Source organism: Gymnodraco acuticeps, unplaced genomic scaffold, assembly GCF_902827175.1.
Source record: "Gymnodraco acuticeps unplaced genomic scaffold, fGymAcu1.1, whole genome shotgun sequence".
Taxonomy (NCBI): Eukaryota; Metazoa; Chordata; class Actinopteri; order Perciformes; family Bathydraconidae; genus Gymnodraco; species Gymnodraco acuticeps.
Genome location: NW_022989985.1, coordinates 856,126 through 878,196, shown reverse-complemented (window position 1 = coordinate 878,196; position 22,071 = coordinate 856,126). Strand labels below are relative to the sequence as shown.

Genomic DNA, 22,071 nt, shown 5'->3' with positions numbered 1-22,071 from the left:
AAATCAGCCATTCCAAAAAGGGATGAGGACATATCTCCAGCGTTCCCAGTGTAAAGTGTACAGTGTAAAGTGTTCTTCGGGAAAAGTTTTGTAGCTCAAAAATGTTTGGGGGTTAATACATACAGTATTTATACAGTCTATTGTTAACACCAATTAGCTGGTCCATTCCATGCCTACTTCTGCAAATCAGGCTCAGGGGGGAGGGACCGGGGGCCCCCCCTAGCTGCAGCTCATGACGTCAGCAGCAATCAGCGCTTGTTTGGAAGTTACAGTGGTACCGAGAGGAGCGAGCTACCATGGTTCTCATCAAGGAGTAGTAAGTCCGATGTTTTCTCTTTTATCCGGTATCTTTTTTGAAAACGTTAAACCAACTGCAAGCAGTGTTAACAGATTCGCTTGGCCTGGGCAATTTTTTTACCTAAATTTGACACGAATGAAAACTTTTTCATCTTGGCTGTGTCACTCACACGAGGGAAGGGTGGGATTGCTCTAGAGCTGCTGTGGCCTACCGGCGTTGACAGCGCTATGGCTCTGTGTGACAGCTTCTGTTGTACCTTACAGTTTCTCGTGGTACCTTACAGTTTCTCGTGGTTTCACCTTCAGTTATTCGCTTCTAAATTCTTCAGTCTATGCTTCATGTGCATGTTATTTAAGATAAGGGTAACGGCATGGGTTCACTCCTTTTTGTGAAACTTAAAATTAAGTTGAGCTACGAATTAGCTCACGGTTTGCTAATGCTAGCCAACCTAATGGTATAGCGTTGACATGAATGGATATCACTTAGCACTGCTAATGCTATAATTTGCAACTTTGACAGTAAACGTTACACATGTTGCGGTGTCCACTAATCGTATCCAAGACTTGGACTAAAAGGCACATTTGTTGGTTCTCGCGTTGAAGGAATTATAATATTTCCATCAACTAGCCTGCTAGCGGTAGTAACGTTAGTGTTTAGATGACGCTAGCTAGCTGTTAGCTGTGTGAGTTGTGAAGTTGGATCTAAAGATGCTGGTGTTGACATTAAGGGCTAGGACACTAAGCAAACCCTCAGCAGTTATTTAGTCATAGTTAGAGTCGGACTTGTGTTTAATGAGTGCTTGCTGAATTTGGAAATGTAGTTTGTTACTTTACGTTCAACAGTAAAGAAACTGTTGCGTTTTGTGAGACAGGAAGTCTATAGTGTTTATACTGTTTCAGGCTCGAGTTTTCTGCTGCTATATCTTAATGAAGTATACAACTAAAAGCCTGTACCACGGGAACGTGACACAGGTCTAAACATCAAAACACAGATCAAACACCACAATGTTGCATACTATTAATGCATCAATTAAATAGGAGCTTAATTATGCAGATCAGCAACGTTTCTAAACATGTCTCGGGTTTGGTTCAGGCCTTTCATCTCGTTTGCTTGAATATTAAAAAATATGTGTTGGCATTTGTGATTAGTGGTTTTATTGGGCCCTTTCTATTAGATTTGTTTTCCTACAATGAACCTCAACATGTCATTCTGTTTTGCATATTGCAAGTACTTATTTACACTCGGCTGCTTGTTGTTGAGGCTTAATGGGTATTTCTTAAGTCCATATACTTAGTTCTAACACCCTGTTGTTCCTATGGATATTAGGAAAGGAAGGATGAGGATTGCTGGTTTAATTCTGCAGGCCACACAAACTCTGGCAATACAGTACACAGATTAGAGTTATGTAAAATCATATTACCACTGTGTTACAGTCCAGAAATACCCCTGCACCTCAGCACTGTGCTGCCTCAATAAGAGTACCTCCACTGCCATTCAAAAGTTTGGAAACACATATATTGATGTTTTTCTATTTGACTTCAATAATGGCTATTGTATTATAGTTTTGGCCCTGAATGAATAATAATTACATTAGTTAATAATGTCCCTACAGGGTTGCATGATTGAACAAAACTTGTTTCTTTCAAGATACAAAATACCATTATTTATGTTAGGTGACCCAGAGCTAAACACTGTAGCCAGGAAGCATTTTTTCTTTGGGCCCTCTGGACTATTTGTGGTTAGATTAAATGGGTATGAACTAGGGATGGGAATTTGAAAGCAAATGTATATTCGACTCCCAAAAAAATGGTTAATTGATTAACCGAAATGTACATATCATATATATATATAAAATAAATAATTAAAACGTAACTTTTAAATTAAAGAGGGATCATACGCGAACAACATAACGGATTAGGGTAACGTAACCCTAATACAACAGAGATCAACAACCTATAACAGGGCCTATGCACAGAATGCAGCTCTTCAATACTCATTCTTGTTTAAGAATATGAGCATGTCTACATGCTCAGGGGAGAGGCGGGTGCGGAGGCGATTCACAATCAGGCCAGCTGTAGAGAAGACCCTCTCAGCTGGAATTTGGGCATAAGATGAGGTTTGAGTCTGCGTGATCTGCGTGTATGGAGGGGCAGCAGCCATATCATTAGCTAGATCTGATGGATTTGGACATAAACGCGAGTGAAGTATAACCGGACGCGAGAGAGAGAGAGAGAGATCAGCACCTGCAGCTCTGCCCGCTGTGAGGGACCGGTGAGCGGAGCAAAACACACCTTTACGGCCCATCCACACTACAGCTTCGACAGCTTCAAAAACGGTTTCCAACGCGTCTGCCCCAAGCCCCCAGGAAGTGCGCCGGAGTCTGATGAGAATATTCGTTGTGGCCAAACGGCGGTACTACACTTCCTTTAGGTTGCTGGGCCCGGAAACACTTTTTCCCATTGACTTACATTGGGAAAGAGTGGTCTGTAACTCGTTGGATACTTTTTTTTAAACTAAATAAACAACCCAGTATGAACACTTGTATAGCCCTTATTAAAAACATTCGTTCCTCAAGTTGTCAAAATGTGCTAATAACGTTATTCTGAGAGTTATTTCCCTCTGCATTATGAACGCGCATCTAACCCGCGGGACCAGTCAGAAATTATTTATAAAGAAATAAAACAGAGCACCAAGTGTCAGTGTTGAATACAGCCTAGCTTTAGATGCATGCATTGAGAGAACTTCCTCTGCCTACTTGTACCACCTCTTGCACTGTATGGTTTGTGGTCATTGACTGAATTGTCATGCTCATCAGGGTAAATGATGCAATTGGTTCTAACCCTAAGTACCCTTACCTCACCCTGAAGTAACAGTCTGTCAGGACATGTACTCTAACTATGCAACAAGAACACACTGTCTTTTAATGTTCTGATATCTTGTCGGATACAAATTAAGATATTGTTGTTGTCAAAGTGCTGTGCCTGCTGTCACTTGTCTGCAGCACATTTGTTGTTTTAAGAAATATTTGTGACCTAAAATGGCCCACTCCTTACATTTCCCTCTAAAGTCCTCCTCATTACTATTGCTCTGCTCTAATGATGGGTTCCTCTCATGTTGCTGAAGTCAGCAGTTTGTCAAACTGGGCAGTAATGGTTGTTACCTCAGGAAGAGCCACAATGACTGGCTTCCTGTTCTCATACAGTCAGAAGCGTGAATTATTGATGTTATTTATAAGGCATGGTAGTGGCAATGCTGCCCTCCTGCGGCTGTTAACTTTGTTCATATTGTGTGGAGAAGTGTTTTTAGAAAGTGTATTGTCTTTCTGCACCTGCCTTGAGGTGAAGTTATACTCGTTCACTTCATAAACAATAGTGCAGTGCTTCTGACAGAAGTGCCTAATAATAAACTGTGTCTTTAAGAAACAAGTATGTTTGAATGTAATCACACTTCTCTTTCTCTTGCAGTCGAGTGGTTCTACCCTGTAGTGTTGAGGAGGTGAGTCATCTTCATTACCTGAACAACTAGATTAATGATGTCAAATGCTCTCATTTCATTTATTTCTTCTAACTTTTTTCTTGTACATTTTCACTTAGTCACATTTATGTCTGGGGCAAACAATGGCTCCAAAAAGTGATTGCCACCTTTTTAAAAAATAATCTTTTAAATAGTTCAAAAATACTGCTGCAGCACTTTATTTTTGACCACATCGACTCTATTCTTAATATTTGTTTATATGGATCACACATGTTCTTATTAAGAAATGTGTCTTTAAGTTTGAAGAACATCAGATCAATGGTATATGATATATATAAATGTTATTTGCTTCATAGTTGGACACATCTATATTAAGGAATTGATTTTGTTCACTAAAATACATTTTACACTTGCACCTTATGATCTGTTTTATTATTTAAGTGTATCAGAGTGGTGGTTTATAGGAATTAGTAATTATACCTAATTGTAATCAATATTTCTCAAAAGATTATTAATCCTCTCAATTAACTTATGGTGAATAATAAATGCACCTCTATCTAATATGTCCAGTGGTTGGCTTCTGGTTGCACGTTAAGGCAACACGGTTTCATCAGGGGGAAAAGCATCATTTGTTAATCATGTGTGTTGCGTAACGAGAGCTGGATTTATTCCTACTGCCTTATATGGTCATTTAAATATCTTGGTGACTAATGTCGCATTTTAAAGTTCATACCAAACAATTGAAAAATGACTATTCTCTTCAGATGGGAAACACTAGTAAGAGCTCTGGTAGTTTAAGCAAACATCCGCCCTTCTGGTTATCCGTCTGCCGTTCAAACATCATGACATGCGACACTAGTTAACTTGGCCTGCAGACTGAAGGGTAAACTTGTAATGCAAACAACAGACTGCCCAGATTAAGCCTGCTGTAGTCGTATTCTGATTTGGAAAGACAGCAGTATAATAAAAAAATAAGACGCTTGCTCCCACACTAAAAGTCTTACATAACCTTCTTTGACTATTGAGTTCTGCTGTAGTTTGTCTTGGCAAGTTATATAAATCTGCAATTTATTAGAGTGCCATCAGAACAATGAGAGTTACTACGTTTAATTTTTTTAACGCATATCAAGTGCTGTGTCTCTATAATCATAACATAGACATAAGACACAGCTGTAACCTAAAAGTGGATCCCTACCACGACTTTGGGAATCCACAAGTGGCCTAAATGAGCTGGAACTAATGAATGATTACAATTAAAGCTGTAATAAGAAATGACAGAGTGACTGATGATTTATTTATTTATTTTCTGTTGCAGTACCAAGTGGGACAGCTGTTCTCCGTGGCTGAAGCGAGTAAAAATGAGACGGGTGGTGGTGAGGGCATTGAGGTCCTCAAGAATGAACCCTATGAAAAGGACGGCGAGAAGGGACAGTTCACTCACAAAATCTATCATCTAAAAAGGTATTTGTTTGTTTTGCCTTCTCAAAGTGTAATGGCATCGTGCTACCAGGCAGTGGCAGCATCGTCTTATCTTTGTTGTGAAGGATTTCAGGTTTTGGTTTCCTACCTGCACAATAGAAATTCTGATAACTGAGGTAATACGTCTTCCCTCTCCTTTTCTTTACCTCCATTTACCCGTCCCCCTCCTCTTTACCCCGCCTCCAGTAAAGTCCCAGGGTTTGTCAAGGTGTTTGCCCCGGAAGGCTCCCTGGAATTTCATGAAAAAGCCTGGAATGCCTACCCCTACTGCAGAACCAGTGAGTCCCCTCCCTATATCACTCTACCCTTGCTTTACCCTGAAAACCTAAGTCTTCTCCTGTTACACGTGACTTTATAGTGTTTTTATTTGTATCTAATGGTACGTTTTTCTCTGTTTTCTCCTCATGCCTCATCTTGATCCAGTTGTGACGGTAAGTAGTCTTAATGGCTCTTAATTTGTTGGTTATCTTAACTGATTCCTTCAACTAAGTTTGAGGTGCTTCTACATACTCGGTTTATACCTTAATGTTATCACCTCTTCTCTCTAGAATGAGTATATGAAAGACAATTTCTTCATTAAGATTGAGACGTGGCACAAACCAGACCTTGGAACACAAGAAAATGTGAGTACCTCTACACCTTGTCTAGATTAATTTATATTTGAATATCAAATTTGTATTGGTAAGCTCATCTTACTTTTTTTGTCATGTTTGTTCAGGTGCACAAACTAGACAGTTCCACGTGGCAGAACGTAGCGGTGGTGCCCATTGACATCGCAGACAGAAGTGAGGTGTCCGCTGCGGTAAGTAGAACCTCTTCTTGCACAGAAGTAAAGATAAAATAAAAAAGTTTGGTGCCTTCAAGTGGACAAGCCTGGTCATTACAAAGAAATCTGCTGAACTAATCCACTTCACATAAGGGATGTTTAAATTAGCGTTATTTAATAAATGTTTGATAATGAATCATCTTTTCATTTTAATGTATTTTTTTTTAGGAGATTTAAAAAATATATTTTCTTCAGAGAAACATTAACTTTCAGTGAACATTTAGAGAATATATAAATGGGAACATCATTACCACTAATCATTTGGATAACACATTTACAACTGTATGTATTCAACAGATCAGCATTGGTTACGCCCGTGTTGCTTTATCTTAGTGAGTTTTACTAGAGAATTCAAATAAGCCTTCAGGCTTTCTTGTGTTTTTAACATTTGTAATGTGTTTTAAACATCACATAAGATACATTTAAACAATAACCAGAAGCTTGAATACCATTACACACATGTCTCTCTGGCTATCAATGGATGGCAAGAACCGACTATATAAAATAGCATGATGTAAATACATCAACGTAAGCACCACTAGATTGAAACCTTTTGAATCTTTTAAAAACCATACACACAATTTGCGCAGCCTTAGATGCCCTCATTGATATTTCAAAATATGAATGAGTTGTTACTTGATACTCATGGAATCTCTGAAATCTTTTTTGAAGATGTTGCACGTTATTGCTGTTATTTGACATCACATTGCCTCATTTCACTGTGTGTGTGTGTGTGTGTGTGTACGAGAACATTTGGCTGAGCAGCATTGCTCTCTGAGTGTGTGTACATGTTTGCTTGCGGTGGGTAGTTAACGAGGCGGAGGTGTTTGCCTTGCTGGAGGAGTGTGTTGTGTCTGAGGACCCTATCAGCCCTCAGCCTCAGGCATGGCTGCAGGGCCTGGGGCGTACTGCCACCACAGATGAGTTTGTTAGTGTAATTAAAGCTCACAGCGCTTCGTATGCCGGAACCAGACAAATACACACTCTTGCACTCTAACACACACTGTTTTACTTGTGGAGTAGCTCCTTTTCGTCGACCACGGCATATCGATTCACAGGCCTCATTAGTGCAGCACAGCGTATTGTTATAGTGATGGAGCTCTCAGCATTAAAACAGCCAAATTATTGTGTGTGTGTGTACGGTCGGGTTTCTATCTCTTTCCACACGGTTGGCACCCTCCTGTTGGCCGATAGCCCTGAAAAGTAGCTTTTAGCCGCAGGCGCATCATGATTTATTTAAAATTGCTGGGCCCTTGAGCTGTTAGTAATTTGAAAGCCATTTCATTTATTTGTATTACTATTTGTCTTGCATTTTTTATGAATTGAACTTTGTGCTCAGTATTTTTCTACATGCTTAAAAAATATGTCTGCCATGAAACCAAGATCTTTCTGTGCTATGGCAAATAAATGGTTAGTTCAAGAAAAAAGGTTTAGCTGGACATAACTGTGAACATATATTGTAAGGAGTGTAATTGCAGTTAAAGCAGCTGTACTTACAGTAGACACATGCAAATGCATTCAATTGTGCAGCAAGCAACACAAACTCAGCACATGCAGGTAGATGCAAGCAAATTCACGTAAATGAACTGGTATCAGTGTTGCCTAATTAAACAGATGTTGCTGGCGGCATGAACGCCCCATAGAGTCTCTTGTCTCCGAGCCACTTAAGGTTCAGGTCAGGCTACATGACATTATCTCTGAATCGTGGAGGGTTTTGGAAAATGTGTAAAGTTAGTTAAGAGCACAGTGAGGGAACAGCAGTGTACGACAAACATGGCATTCTGTTACCTGCTGAATGCGCTAATGAAATAAAATGAAACTATCTTTTGGTTGGTGCTTTGTATTAGATAATATTCTAAAGATAATGTCTAAATCTAGACCTGCTTTCTTTTCATATCATGCTGATTTAAACAAAACGCCTAATCATTGCTCAAGTTATGATGTAGCAGTATTCACATAAAAACATTTAAATCAGGAACACATTACCTCAGCCTGTTGAGCAGTTTGTGTCTGCTAAATATAATGTGCTATGTATCAATTATATAAATTGCTCTCACTGTAGGACTACAAGCCAGATGAGGACCCTGCCAAGTTCAAGTCAGCAAAGACCGGCAGAGGACCCCTGGGGCCCGCCTGGAAGGTAACACTCGTGAGCTATGCAAGTCACATATTGCATTCAAACACAAATGGCAATTATTTTCACCAGAGATGAACAAAGATATAACCCACGTCTGACCCCCAGACTGTTTAGAGAGGATACATACCTGGTTGCTATTCAGCTGAGGTTTTACTTGTTATTTTCCCACTGTAATTGCATAAGACCTTGCATAATCTGTGCAGACATTTTCCAAAGCACTAACACTAATAAGTACATGTGGTAATAAAATGGAAAGAATATGGAACATCTGTAAATCGGTGGAGAGCAGACTGTCCTCCCCACAGAGAGGCCTGTGCCAACTCTGAAGAAGCTGAATGATCGTGCTAGGAGACACTACGCATGCAACAAACAATATCCCACTGTTAAAAGCCAAACACATTTACAGCAGAAGGTATGTGGGAGTCTCTCAAACACATTGGAAGTGAGTCCAGCAGTCTGAGAAGCAATTATTGAGCTGGGGGGTGTTTGGTGGTGCCAGCATCAGGCTGTGGGGAGGCTACTCTGCTACTGGTATGGAAGGATTAGGATTGTGAGATGACAAAATGAATTAAGGAAAAGACAGGAAATCTTTTAGGGGAAAACCTGCTGCAGTGTGCAAGACTGCTACTTGGGAGAAGATTTGTTTTCCAGCAAGACGAGGACTCCTAAAAAATAAAGCCAAAGCTACTCTGGGAAATGCATAAATAGTCCAGACCTCAATCCAATCAAGAATGTGTGGCTGGACTTAAAAAAATGTGTTTCACTCACGGTTCCTATGCAGCATGACAGAAATGGTGGTCGATGTGTTTGAAATGTATGTAGACCTACATTATGTTGTGTTTTTTTATTTTATACCTTTCATTCATTTGGATCAATTTGTAGAGATATCTTTTAAAGAGTCCTTTTTTTCCACCATCGCCCGTTATAATGTGAGCAGCTCTGTGCACAGGAGAGCACTGAGCTGGAGGAAGGCTAGACTGGGGTCGGCAGATCTGTGAGGCAGCAATTTGATGAAGACAAATCACCTCTTTTCAGCCCTAATTGGATGTAATAGAAATGTCTAGTCACCGGGTCAGATAAAGGTTTTACTCTGAGCTCCGCCTGCCACGCTGCGGGACAGAAGATGAAGACACAAATGGGAAAGAAGCCGTGTCAGGACATGGGTTCTGAATTTGACAAGCAGCAGTTCTGTATAAAGACTGATGTGTTTTTGATGGAGGGTAATAAGTCAATAAGATATTGCTGCTCCACACAGAGAAACTTTGTCAGGAGTTGTTGCTTTCCCCTCTAAACCCTCCGTACCCTCACAAAGGGTCCTGCTCACTGGGAGCACGGAGTGTTTCTACTCTGCAGCGGAGCCCTCAAAGTTCACCATGGGGAAACTTTTCTCTGCTTCAAGAAGTCAAGAACAAAGGCACCCAAACAGCTTTAAAAAGTATGAATAAAGAAGCACAACTTATTTTTTTTGTGTGTTTTTAATTAGATCACTTTCCCGTCCGCTATGGACATAGAAAAAGACTGTTTTTGAAAAGGTGAGGGGAAGAAAAAAAGTAGTTATGTGACAACAGAGGCACAATTTCTGCCAGCTTCTCAGAGCAATAAAACTCTTGTCTATCTCTGCATGCACACATGCTTGCATATCGGTACCCTTTGTATTTCTGAAAACTTCTGCTCCTTTGAGTGGGGCACAGAGAGGGAGAGAGGGAGAGAAGAAATGTCACCGTAAGTGTTTTGATGTAGAATCCGTTTCATGTGAAGTTCTCCTTTAGCGATGACAACTTTTCTAAACCCACTGCAAATTTAGAAATGTTTCTCATTCCCCCCCCTCTCCCGCTCCCCTCCATGATCGCAGCATCAAACGGCAGTGGGATGAGGGTGATTGTCTGTGGCATTTTCTCTTGGAATGCCGAGCCAGAATGAAGTGATTAATTAAACGGGTGTTCTCGGAGGGAGAGTGTGTGTTCTGGGGGCGAGGAGGTCCTAGGTGTTAATAATGTAACCAGCTTTGCACCGCGACGCCTTTATCGCCTAGCGAGCGCCGTTTTATCTGCTTTCCGTGGCCACAAAGGCATGCCTGTCGGGAACGGTGTCGCTGTCAGGGCGGAGGCAGAGAAATGGTCCCTTCATCTGGAGTTTATCCACTTTGCTCTGCCCCCACCCACCTCCTCCGTTTCTTCTCTTCACAAGGAGACAGAGTGCAAGCGGCGGATGGATTTAGAAAGTGTGTTGTAGATTAGGGCACTTTTATCTCTGCACAGCACATCTTCATGTTGATAATTATTTCAGCAAGCTCCATACCCAAAGCATTATGTATTAATGATTTTTATGCTTTTGAATGTTGCAAAGATTAGTCTTAAATCATATTCTTTCTTCAGTTTTTAGGATTATTCTCTCATTGGAAAGTTTTTCCTGCGTTATTTATTCTGATAGTGTCAAAAGTGAAGGCTTATGCTTCGGTTTGTTTCTGCTGTTGTTCTCCTAACAGAAAGAGCTGGTTAGTAAGACGGACCGCCCGAGGATGTGTGCCTACAAACTGGTCACAGTCAAGTTCAAGTGGTGGGGCCTGCAGACCAAGGTGGAGAACTTCATCCATGAGGTGAGAGTGACATGTTCACACAGTTAAACTAGTTCACACAGTCGATTATCTAGGCTCTGGCTCTGAGTTAAAGGTTGCCGAAGCAATTCCTGACCGACCTGACTGACCAATACAAGTACTTGTTTACGTATTGTCTTTTGAATTGAAATGTATCATAAGTTTGTGTTTCTGTTTTGACACATTTGTTTTGTCCCATGTCATTTATACCAGTTTACGTACCTTTTCTATACATTTTAAAGAATACTCACTAGGCATTAGGCTATAAGTATGTGAGAACTAGAACCGAAACTCGGTTCCAGATGAGAACCGATAAGAAAATGCCGGGTACCGGATACCCATACAAAATACACAATTTTGGTTCTGCTTAACGGTTCCTAAACGCGGTAGACCCTGTATTCCACCGGGTCCGTCTGCGCCGCGGTGACCCGGTGGAATACAGGATAAGGGCGGACTGGCCATCTGTGTGTGTTCTGGAGAATCACAGAACGGCCGGTCGTCAGCGGGCCGTTGACGGCCGGCTCAGTACGCTGACAGCCGGCACCGCCCTTAATAACGGCATCATGTAAGTTGCGCTGACAGGCGACAGAGGTCTACTGTTGCCCCGCAGCGAGGCGCCCCCGCCCTCCAGTAGACAGTTCACGAGCTCAGTCACTTCATAACACCAAAGATGGGTCGCGGTAAACGCTCTGAAGTGAGGCTCCACTATACTAAAAAAGAAAAAGACAAGGCACAGTGTAATGCCTGTTAATAGCTTGCCACAGGCATAGCTCAGTTAAAATAAAGCACAGCTATTGTGTAATACATTTGTATTGCATGTATATTTTTTATTTGTAAAAATGTCAGTTAAAGCTTAAAAGAATAACGATATTTTTGTTATCTAAACATTTGACCTCTTTCTTTTACAATTTTGGAATCGAAACGGGGACTCTATAAGAACCGGAATCGATAAGAACCGGAATCGATAAGAACCGGAATCGATAAGAACCGGAATCGATAAGAACCGGAATCGGAATCGATACATTTCAAACGATACCCGTCCCTAGTGACAACTGACTCGAAAATAAATGCAACCTTCCGGTGAAAGTGTTTTTCTCATTCTTTGATTAAGTCAGTCAGGTCTGTAATATTAGATCAAATGCATAAATAAATAGATTTTCCAAAAATGTGATAATTAATAATAAACACATTAAATGATTAAATACTGTTGACTGAAGAATTAAGCCCTTTAAAATGTCTCCAAGTACAGATTAGTTCAGTACAATCATCAGACTGGTATGAACCAATGCATTAAAGGGTTATACTCTATGTATGGCATCATAGCCTAAGACTATTGAGATATTATATGTAACTCATATCCCCCAGCCCTGATTTGAACAGCTAAGCTCTAACCCAGACTACCTCTGTGTCCCTCAGCAAGAGAAGAGGATCTTCAATAACTTCCACCGCCAGCTCTTCTGCTGGATTGATAAGTGGGTGGAGCTGAATATGACAGATATTCGTCGTATGGAGGCAGAGACACAGAATGAGCTGGATGAAGTGAGTGTATAAAATGAAATGACCCATTATTTAAAAATAAAACCCCATGCTATCTAATGTACTTATTATTGATGACGTGTCAGGAGTGTACAGATTACACACCACTACATTTCATATCCTGAACTCGAAAGGAACCAGTAGTACACCTTTTTAGTTTCTATTCTGATGGAGCTGTTGTCTTCCAAGCATTAGACTTACAATAGTTCAATACACTAGAATTATTAAGGTGATAAAACAGGAAGCCTGCTGGAAAACATATTTCCCGCTTAACCCCATTAGTTTCTGTTTTTAAATAAAGTCTCTATGCTTTTTCATACCCTGGTCACAATACCTGCGGGGCTGTGAAATACTAAACATATTGAATTAAAGAGAAGGATAATGACATCCTGATTACCATTGCTGTATCATTTGCTTCCCAGAGAGTAACAACAATTTGGCACCCTTTTCTCTGACATTTTGCGGAACAAATATGACTTCCTTGATCCCTAATGCATTTCAGAATACATTTTGAGATACATATTTAACTGAAAGGAACAAACCTTTCCATGGTTACCTTATCCTTGCTTCCCCCACATGCTCCCTAATCATCATTTCTGTGATTTACTGTATTTCATTTTTGTCTAGATGCGTAAGAAAGGCTCTTTGCGAGGCACTAAGGCTGCAGACCAGTAGCCAGGCCATGTGTAGGTCTGAGTGTTGCTGTGTAAGTTCTCTCTGGTGCAGGCCAGTCTCTCAGAAGCTCTCTCTGCTCCCTGTCTCTGCTTCTGTAACACTGCATGCTGCCTTCACTCTGTTCCCTTCGGTGTTCGCTATTTCTGTCCGTGCATGTGTGTGCGTGCATGCTTTCACTTGCAACACCGTAGCTCAATGTGAATTAGTTAATCAATAACACCAGAGAAATATGACGCATGTGCTAGGTCGTTAGGTGTTTTGCTGACCTAGTGAAAATCTTCTACCATGAGTGCCTGTTGCGTATGTGAACACACCAGAGACTGTACATATATACGGTAAACACTTGCAAATGCCTTAACATCTGAGCAAACCTTTGTCAGTATTACACGTGCTATATTTTAAGAGGTGGCCAGCACTTCAACACATACACAGAAGGTATGCTCTCTACCAGTACCTGCAAACTTGTACTCCCCATAGAGCAATTAAAGGCACAGAAGTACAAAAAACAGTCCTCAAATTGAAAGCTTTAATTTCTGTGATTCACATCCTCTGTTTAAACCTTACCACTGCTTTGCTCTTGGAACTACGTTAAATATCAGTGTGGGAGCTTTTGGCCGTACAAGGAGAAGAAGGGAGGAATCTGGGCCGAACTGGCCAAAGTGGGCCAGGCTCGAACATTCCTGGCCAACTTGCTGCATTCTGTGCTTAGAACCCCCCCCCCCTGCCACATCTCGCCCAATTCAGCATGTGTTTCCCATTTTCCCTTGGAGTAAGTAAACGGACGGTTACCATCAAAGAGGGCTGTGGTGCAGGGGCCGACGGGGCCCGAACTTCTGGGCTCCGGGTTGGCAGGGTCACACGGTGCCCACAGACAGTCGCTGCCATTCACACTGCAGCGGGTGAAAGAGAAACTCCACGTGACTGAGAGGATGCACTCAGTCACGTCTGCCTCTTCTTCTGTTTACTGGTCGGGAGCTGCAGAAGGGGGAGGCATGAGGGAAGGGAAGGACAAGAACGAGGGGGGAGGCTCCAAGATGGATCCCCTTTCCTCATTAACATACAAATGGAATTCTGCAGTTGAGAAGGAGTCTGTGCTGTGATTGAGAAAAAAGGGGGAGGACGGGGAAAAGGATGGAGAAGTCGGAGGGTGAATCCTCCTCGTACCATTTCATCAGATCTGTCTATTCCTCTGTTTAGAGCCACCGTTAGTTTGAACTCTTCTATTAAGGTGTGTGGCTATCAGATTCCACCACTAATTGACTTTCCAAAGCCATCAGCCTCAAGGTGGGAGAATTTGAAAGTGATGCTTTTATCTACCAAAAGACAAACAAGAGCCCTGATGCAGACTGTTGGAACAGATTTCTAAGGAAAAGGGCTAAAGATGTCGGCCTGCAAAAGGACATGTGTGGTACTGCTTATGGTTTGTGGAACAAGAAGGACATCTTAGTCCATTTATGAATACAAATGTGTCCAAACATAAGCACACTAACCAGCAAACATGCACGAAGTGGTTCCACTGTAATGCAAGCCTCCAACTAACACGCCTCTCCCCGATTTAGCTTGCCCAAATCTAACGTATGGTGTCTCTCTCTCTGTTTCCCCACAGCTTCGCAGACGGGGAGAAGTACGAGGAACCAGTGCTGCTGCCGACTGAAAAGGCAAAGGATTTTAAACGCCCACAATGACAGGAGTGATGCAAACAAAAAAAAGAGGGCCTCTTTGGTGCCATATTTTTTTTTTCTGGCTGTGTGGGGGCAATCATTAGAGCAGATCCCTGACTTTCACCCAATCATAGACCTTTCTATACACTGAGGAAAAGATTTATAGAAACCAACACGATGGTAGTGTCTGATAAGACTCATTTTGATCTCCTGGGCAGAGAAAGGCCCGATATCAGCATCATGTTATTGACGACACCTAGCCTTCAGGAGAGATATGAACAGGAGCTGTTTGCAGTAGAGATACATTTTTACAAAGCACATTTATTGGATTGATTCCACTGTGGCAGGTGTTGGACCAAACATTTCCCCTGTCAGTTTTAGACTTTCTTTCTCCAAAACATTCCTCTCAAGATGATGCCCCGCCTGACCTCTCTTTGTCTCTTCCTCGCTCTGAACTGTACACATTGGGGCTCAGGGGTTTGCATTCCCCGGCATGAGTGTGTGTGTTTGTCATACTCATGTTCCTTCCTGCCACAGCCTCCATTAAGAGATTACTAACACCCTTGGCGCATTTGCCCGTTGTAATCTCCCCCCCCCCCCCCACATCAGCCCACTTTACCCAACACTGCATCTTATTATCACTGACAATCATGCCTGTACAGGTATTCACTCTCGTACACACTTACTAGCACCCCACACATGCATGCATATGACGCATATACATCACGCACATAAGAATAAACATGTGAATTCATTCTCACACGCTCACAGGTGTGGATGCCTATGCAGTGACTGGTCTCCTAACAGCGTACGCTGGGCAGATCTATGCACGCTGGTGCAGCTAAAAGGATGGTACTTTGAAAGTGTTTACAGCTCCCACTGATTCCTTTTTTCCCCCCACTCCACACACTCCCTGTTCTGAAGACATTCGCACAAAACATCCAACACACCATTCACCTCCATAGCAGATGTCCCCAAAGAAAGAACTGCACTGAAAAACAGCCACAGATGGTGCTGCACCCCTCCAGCCTCCGTCACAAGCCAAACTGCACCGCACTGCTCGCCCCACCTTGCCCAGCCCTCCCCAGAGGCCCGTCTCTCTCCTCTGGTTATCTGAGGTAGACGCTCTCCTAAAGGCCTCTTTTCTTCTGCTTCACTCTGGGTGTGTTTACAGGCCGTACCAGGGCCCAGTCGACACCAGCACCACACACTGCTCGCCGTAATCTCCGGACCTATATCGGGCCTTTTATACCTATCGTACCTCTGCTGTCAGCTGTTGCTCTAGCTACCTCCCTTTTTTCTGACTGGCAATTTTCCTAACACCAAAAGGTTAGCACAAGCTATGAGCCTACTACCCGTTAGGATTAAATCATGTCAGGCAGATCTTTATGAGCAAAGTTGTTGGGGATCAGTCTCTATTTTACTTCCAGGCTGTAAAGTGCATGTTTCCCGATATGTTTAGCAGTGCCTGAATCATTGCCATTCCTTCAGCAAGCTAAAACGTTGCCACCAGATAAGCCTTTACGGTACAGCGTTTGGTGCAAAAGTCTGCAGATTTCCCATCAGCCTTTTAATTGACATGACATATTAATGACTCTTCAACTCCATAGTGCACTTTTTTCCCCTTAGGCTACAGAATCATGTGGCACTAGCCTACAGTGATCATCAATAGTGTTACATACATATACAGTACAAGTGGTCCTCATTCAATCCTTGTTTTTTGTGATGTTTCAATGTCTGAAATTGAGCAACGGGGATTGGGGTTCTGTTTTTAGAGATATTTTCAATATATGCTATTTTCTCCAAGACCAAGATTCAATGAAATAATCTGCATTCTCCTAATGTGTTTATTTGTGTAAATGTATGAGATACTATCACTTAACGGTTTAGTGGCTTGTCCAAAGGGTGTGAATGGATGTCTGATATGTTTACATAAATTCAGCAAATGTGGTTAGTATTAAAGGAAAATTGAGAAGCTAAATTTTACTTCACAAAAAACTTCTCAGGTGAACATAATGACACGATATTTTAGCTATAGTTGCTCACCAGTCGACCCAATTAATTCTCTTCCTTTCACCAAACCATATCCTTTTCTGGGAAATATGGTACACTTAGAAACCAGTGGGAAGTGGTATATACAGCAAAGAAGACGGCCAGAGATTGTATGCATATGTCTCAAATAGCAAACAGTGTGAAACAGTTGGTCTTCAGTGTAATCAATGTTTCCAAAGTCTATCTTAATGATTCCTGCTGTGTGTTGAATAGAGAAGCCAGTGGCTAGAGAGAACAACCTCAATCAATGGTTTACCGTCGCTCACGACAATGTTTTGGGGGAGAGGAAACTGTACAGTCTTATTCTAATTTATGAAACTGCTTGCTATTTAAATGTTTCTGATCAGCTTTTGAAATTCAGGGGACATGGTAGTGAATGTATGATTTTGTGCCTTTTCTTTCCGAAATCTTGTTTGTGTGTGCCATAAGTCTACGTATTGTATCTAAATATCAAATAAATTCAACATACATTTCAGATTGGGCTTCCGTCGTCTGATTGTATTGAGGTGGTTGTTGGAGATTGAAGGCTAGACCTAAAGGGGACGTGGTAAAACTCCTTTCCTGTTGGGCAATAGTTGGATTAAGATTTCTGTCTGTGTCCCTTTTTTTCCCCCTCTGGTATAAAAACTTGCAATAGCAAGCATAGATTTGCCTGCCTAAATGCAGTATTTACATTATATACAGCTTTTTAACAACTGTCTACAAACGTTTGCTCCCAATAACCGACTGGCTTGAGCTTCATATTAAATACATTATTTACTAGTTTGGATGAGGTCTTGTTCTCTACTGTAAAATGCCTTTTGGATAGGATAAACTTCCCCTCAGAAAAAGTTATTGGTGACTTCATCATGGACTAGACTTTCAGTGACCTGCAGGTCAGAAGAGTCGCACAATAACAGTGGAATCCGTGCTAAATAGCAGGAAGAGCCGCCTGTCTGCTGCCTGAGATATCCGCCTTTTTTATTGTTTGTGGAGGAATAGTCACATGTGCCTGCTGCAAGGAAACCAGTCATATCTGCCCCCAGAACAAGCAAATAATGCTATTTCTAAAAGCGGAGATGGGCAGGCTCGCCCACACACCTCCTGTTAAGTGGCAGCTCACAGTGGTCTACAGTAGGCATGAATCCATCCATCCATGTGTCTCTCTCGCAGAGATGATGAAGGGACATGTCATGAGTGAGCCTGTGTCGCTTAAATAGACGAGGCAACAGATGAAGAGAAGAAATGGATCTCAAAGGGAGGATCAAGACTTGACACAGCAGGACATTCAGGCATGATGCCGAGGAAAGACTTGACGATCAGTGCTAAAAACACTTTGTGATAGCCAGAACGACCAGCTTATTGCTTTCAACCCATAGGCAGGAGTAACAATATTCTGAAATGTGTCAAAATTAAATGAGGAGGCCTCCAAAACTAAGAAAAGAAACCCACTGTTTGTTGCACCACATTGCTGCAGCTCCTGCTACAAGACACTGGCGAGATCTGTCTGTTTTTAAAGGGGAAAGGCGCAGTTAAGATTTAGCTCCAAGTCATGTCCGCCCCTACTATGTTTGTGTGTGCGACCTTCGCCCGGGGCCAGATTTGCTCAGGGGCTGCAGGTTTTCTTGGAAAGGAAAGTTATTTCTGGCGGGTTGGTGTGATGTCACTAGTGTTTCCTCATCCTCCGGGCCTGGGTCAAGTTTAGCTCCAGAGATTTTCCTGTTGTTCTGGGAAAGGTGTGGAGCCAACCGACAAGGAGAGAGGGTTAGGGGGGGGGGGGGTCTCTGTTGCATCCCTCCCCTTTATACAATGGTTCTTCTCTGGATGACAGATGCTGCTTAACCCACTCTGACCCAGGGAGTTGTGATGCCTCAGCTGAGTGACAGGCCCATAGAGAAGAACTAGGCTCCATGTTGCCCAAACGGGTTCGTGCCCCCCCCCCCTTCTCCAACAAGGGAGGAAACAGTCTCTTTGGGCGACCCCCCATGTAATTATATGTCTATCTGAGAAACGCCATGAATTAAGGGTAGAGGAGGTTACCCACTTCTGCTATCTTGTCCCACTGAGTGAAATATGGAGACAAATTGAGTGCTAAATCACTACAGAGTAGAGTGGTATTGTGACATTACTTGAAAGCCTGTTGACTGTCCATTGTCATGAAGTTGCCTCTGCTGCAGCAGCAGCAGCAGCAGCAGCTTTCAGCTGCATTTATCATCACTGGGGACAGAGGGGAGAGAGAGACCATGCCATCGGTTTGTCATACTTAACTTGTCTGTCTCCATCTGAGAAGACTGTAGTCAGAGCTAGCAGAAGCTGTATCACAGGGGGATTAGTATTTCGGTCAGATGGAACAATATCTTTATTTCTTTTTTGTGCTGTTGAGCTGCTCCTTGTTTCCAGTGTTGTTATTGGGTTTTGTGATACAAGAAGCCTTTATGAGTTGAGAAATGAACATGAATCATTATATTCCTAAGGGGCTTCACAGAGCAGTGATGGCCGCCTCGGCTAAAACAGTTTGATATGCAGTTTGTATGGGTAAAACTCTAATGATGCTACATCCAGCTGGCTCTTGGATATAAAAGCACTCCTCTAGCAAGGTGATACTGAAAAAAACTGTTGGTTGTTTTTTCAGCAACACACCACACAAGCACAGCAGCTCTCAGAACATCTCAACATTGTCTTTCCTTCTCGAGAAGACGATTACTTTAAACAATGTCTCCTTCACAACACAACCAATGTCTCTCCCTGCCTCCTCCCTTACAACGGCTGTCCTCTCAGCTGCAAGAAATGCACATCCACTCCCCCAAATTTCCAAAAATACACATTCTCCTTCCCAGCCCCTTCCAATGCCTTGTCCTGACATACAGCCTCCTCCTCTGGAGCACAGTCTGCTTCTGTTAGACAGCCGTGTGTGCTTTTTTATAGAGCTGCTTATTTTTGTAAACACATAGAATTACCTAAAACATTCAGTAAAAAGCATATTAAAACGTTGAGTATAGTATAGAATATCTCATTATATTTGAAAATCTAAGACATGAATTGTAATATTACAAAAACAAATATTGCATTACTTCCCGTTAACCCAAATACAGGAAATACTGATTGAGCCACTGCTGGACAAATACGGCCAACCTACTGGCGTACAAAAGATGTACTAGAAAATGGCATATTGATAGATTTTGTGCATGTTAACAATATATTTTCCTGTACTGTATCACACATCCTAGTTTTAAAACTGAGTCAACTAGTGAAATGTCTATTGTTTAGCCTTTGACTTATATTTGTCAGTATATTGCCCATAGACAAAAATGTTTGGCCAGTTTTCGAAGAAAGAGTAAACATGTTGAGTAAGTAATTTTCCCTAAAAAGGTTTTCCTTCCACTGAATATTTACAACAACAAAACAATACTCAGTGTGAAATGAAAAAACAACAGAACACCAAGTGATAAAAGGATTAGTGGCAAAGGATCTCCCTTTTTACACCCTTTCAGTAATTGTATTACATTAATAAACACAATTATAGTATCCGTTTGTTATAAATTCAAAATAACAATAACAAATGGTATTCCCAGAATGCACCAATTTGGACCTGCATGCCTTTTTATGCTCTAACTATTTTCTGAATGCTGCAACATGAGCGGTGGTCGTCGCTAGGTGGCACTGTGTCTGTTTGGTAAAAAGTCCTCTCGGTTTCCCCCAGAGCTGTCTGATACAAAATACTCCAAATGCCCACTGTCCACCATGTCGGGAAAATGAAAATGTAGAGTTCTTATTTCACCAAAGAAAATATCCATGGTGGTCAATGGAGGAAGTATATTATATTTTGTATTCCCAGATGTTTACTTTATTTCATATAATGACTTCAAGTTTTTCTGTAAATCTAAGATTACCCCACGTAGGCCTACACAATCTATGAGAATATTTTAAAACATCTTTCTTTTTTGTTAGGTTGTTTAAAATGTAACGAGGGAAAATGAATGTGAACGCCATGTCAGAATTACCAACAAGATCCAAATTATCTCCAAAAAATGAACTAACTGACTGATATAAACACACTAACAGAAAGTGTAAGGAAGCAAGCTACAAATAATATTCAGGCACTTTCCGAATGACACAATAAGAATTAAAACATCTTAAACATGCATAACTATGGCATAACATTTGAATATATCAGAAGGTAGGTTATTTTTACTATTTTTACCAAGGGACTCGGCAATTAGGCTGTCTTATAAATTGAGACTTTTGTCTGAAACTCGCATAAACATAAAGATAATCTTTGCAATAATTGAATGTCTTCTTATTAGCCTATTGCACCACTATATCTTACACAGATAACTTCGGTCATTTTAGGCCTACAGCTAATTAACCCATTAGGTACATTTTCCTAATTTAGCCTAAGAATGTTCTATTTTAATAGCAAGAGAATGTTATTGATTATCGGAACTGAAGCCCAATACAATCCACTTGATTTAGTTCAGATGGTCTTTTAAGGAGGATTATTTTTCGCCGTTGGGATTCACATAAGACACGGGCGAGTTTGATTGGTCAGAGAAGCGTGAGTGATACACGTCTTATAGCTTAATATTAATATAATGCATACCTTCATCACAACATCAATATACAATCCGATATTTTGGTTCACATTTCAGATATTTAGTAATTTCTCAGGCAGTATGCTATATATCCACCTATTGAGATCAATGTAGAACTATTTAATTGTTCCATGTTGCATTTCTCATATACACATAATATTCAGCTTGTGAGCTTACATTAGAGATTGACATCGATTTTTGTGAATTGACTGTCTCTGAATTATAAACCCAATTCGTAACTGGTTGCTCTTATATTCTTTCTACAACAGCTTGTTAACTACTTAGCCTGTGTTTTTCAATAAAGTCCTTGCAATACATGTTATTGCATTGGGTTGATACACTTCCACTTAATGAGTTGGTGCAATAACTGAACAAAATATTCATGGTTGAAGAGGACTAAAGCAACATACTTTAAGCTCTGTTATTCAAAGGATATGAGAGTTGCAGGATCGTTCCTCACCTCAATAATTCTGTGGTAGAGGCAACGATGAACAACAAAGGTATCCCTTTGGAAATAAATATAAATATCTTTAAGACGAGTTAAAAAGTTAGTGTGTTTTTTAATGGGACAAATACTGCGTAATCTATATTGTTAAAAACATTATATTATGAGTGAAAGTCCCTTTTTAAGATTTGATTCTCACTGAAGCTGTCATGGACCACCTTAAAAGAGTTTGTCCCGCCCTCGAAGCTTTCTCAGGTCGTTCTGATTGGCTGAGCCCTCGTGGATGGAAGCGGCTGCAGAAATGCAAAACTTGTTGCTGGCTCC

General features: G+C 41.3%; 1 protein-coding gene across 2 annotated transcripts; it reads left to right on the top strand.

Moving 5' to 3' along the window:
* The first annotated feature begins 231 nt into the window (after positions 1 to 231).
* LOC117543962 (phosphatidylinositol transfer protein beta isoform-like) lies at positions 232 to 17,206 on the top strand. 2 transcript variants are annotated; one of them, XM_034212658.1, is made up of 12 exons: positions 232 to 316; positions 3,763 to 3,793; positions 5,088 to 5,233; positions 5,438 to 5,529; positions 5,675 to 5,682; positions 5,800 to 5,874; positions 5,970 to 6,053; positions 8,140 to 8,217; positions 10,700 to 10,810; positions 12,224 to 12,346; positions 12,971 to 13,049; positions 14,625 to 17,206. In XM_034212658.1, the coding sequence occupies exons 1-11, from the start codon at positions 297 to 299 to the stop codon at positions 13,016 to 13,018; spliced, it is 816 nt and encodes a 271-aa protein (XP_034068549.1). In that variant the 5' UTR covers positions 232 to 296; the 3' UTR covers positions 13,019 to 13,049; positions 14,625 to 17,206. The 2 variants fall into 2 exon arrangements, with proteins under 2 accessions (XP_034068549.1, XP_034068550.1); XM_034212659.1 differs by lacking the exon at positions 12,971 to 13,049.
* Positions 17,207 to 22,071: the final 4,865 nt, after the last annotated feature.

Bases quoted from the DNA above. Each gene is read 5' to 3' on its own strand.
- LOC117543962 (XM_034212659.1), top strand. From the start codon at position 297: ATGGTTCTCATCAAGGAGTA. The intron at 317-3,762 runs GTAAGTCCGATG...TTTCTCTTGCAG, and splicing joins ATGGTTCTCATCAAGGAGTA to TCGAGTGGTTCTACCCTGTA. The intron at 10,811-12,223 runs GTGAGAGTGACA...TGTGTCCCTCAG, and splicing joins TGGAGAACTTCATCCATGAG to CAAGAGAAGAGGATCTTCAA.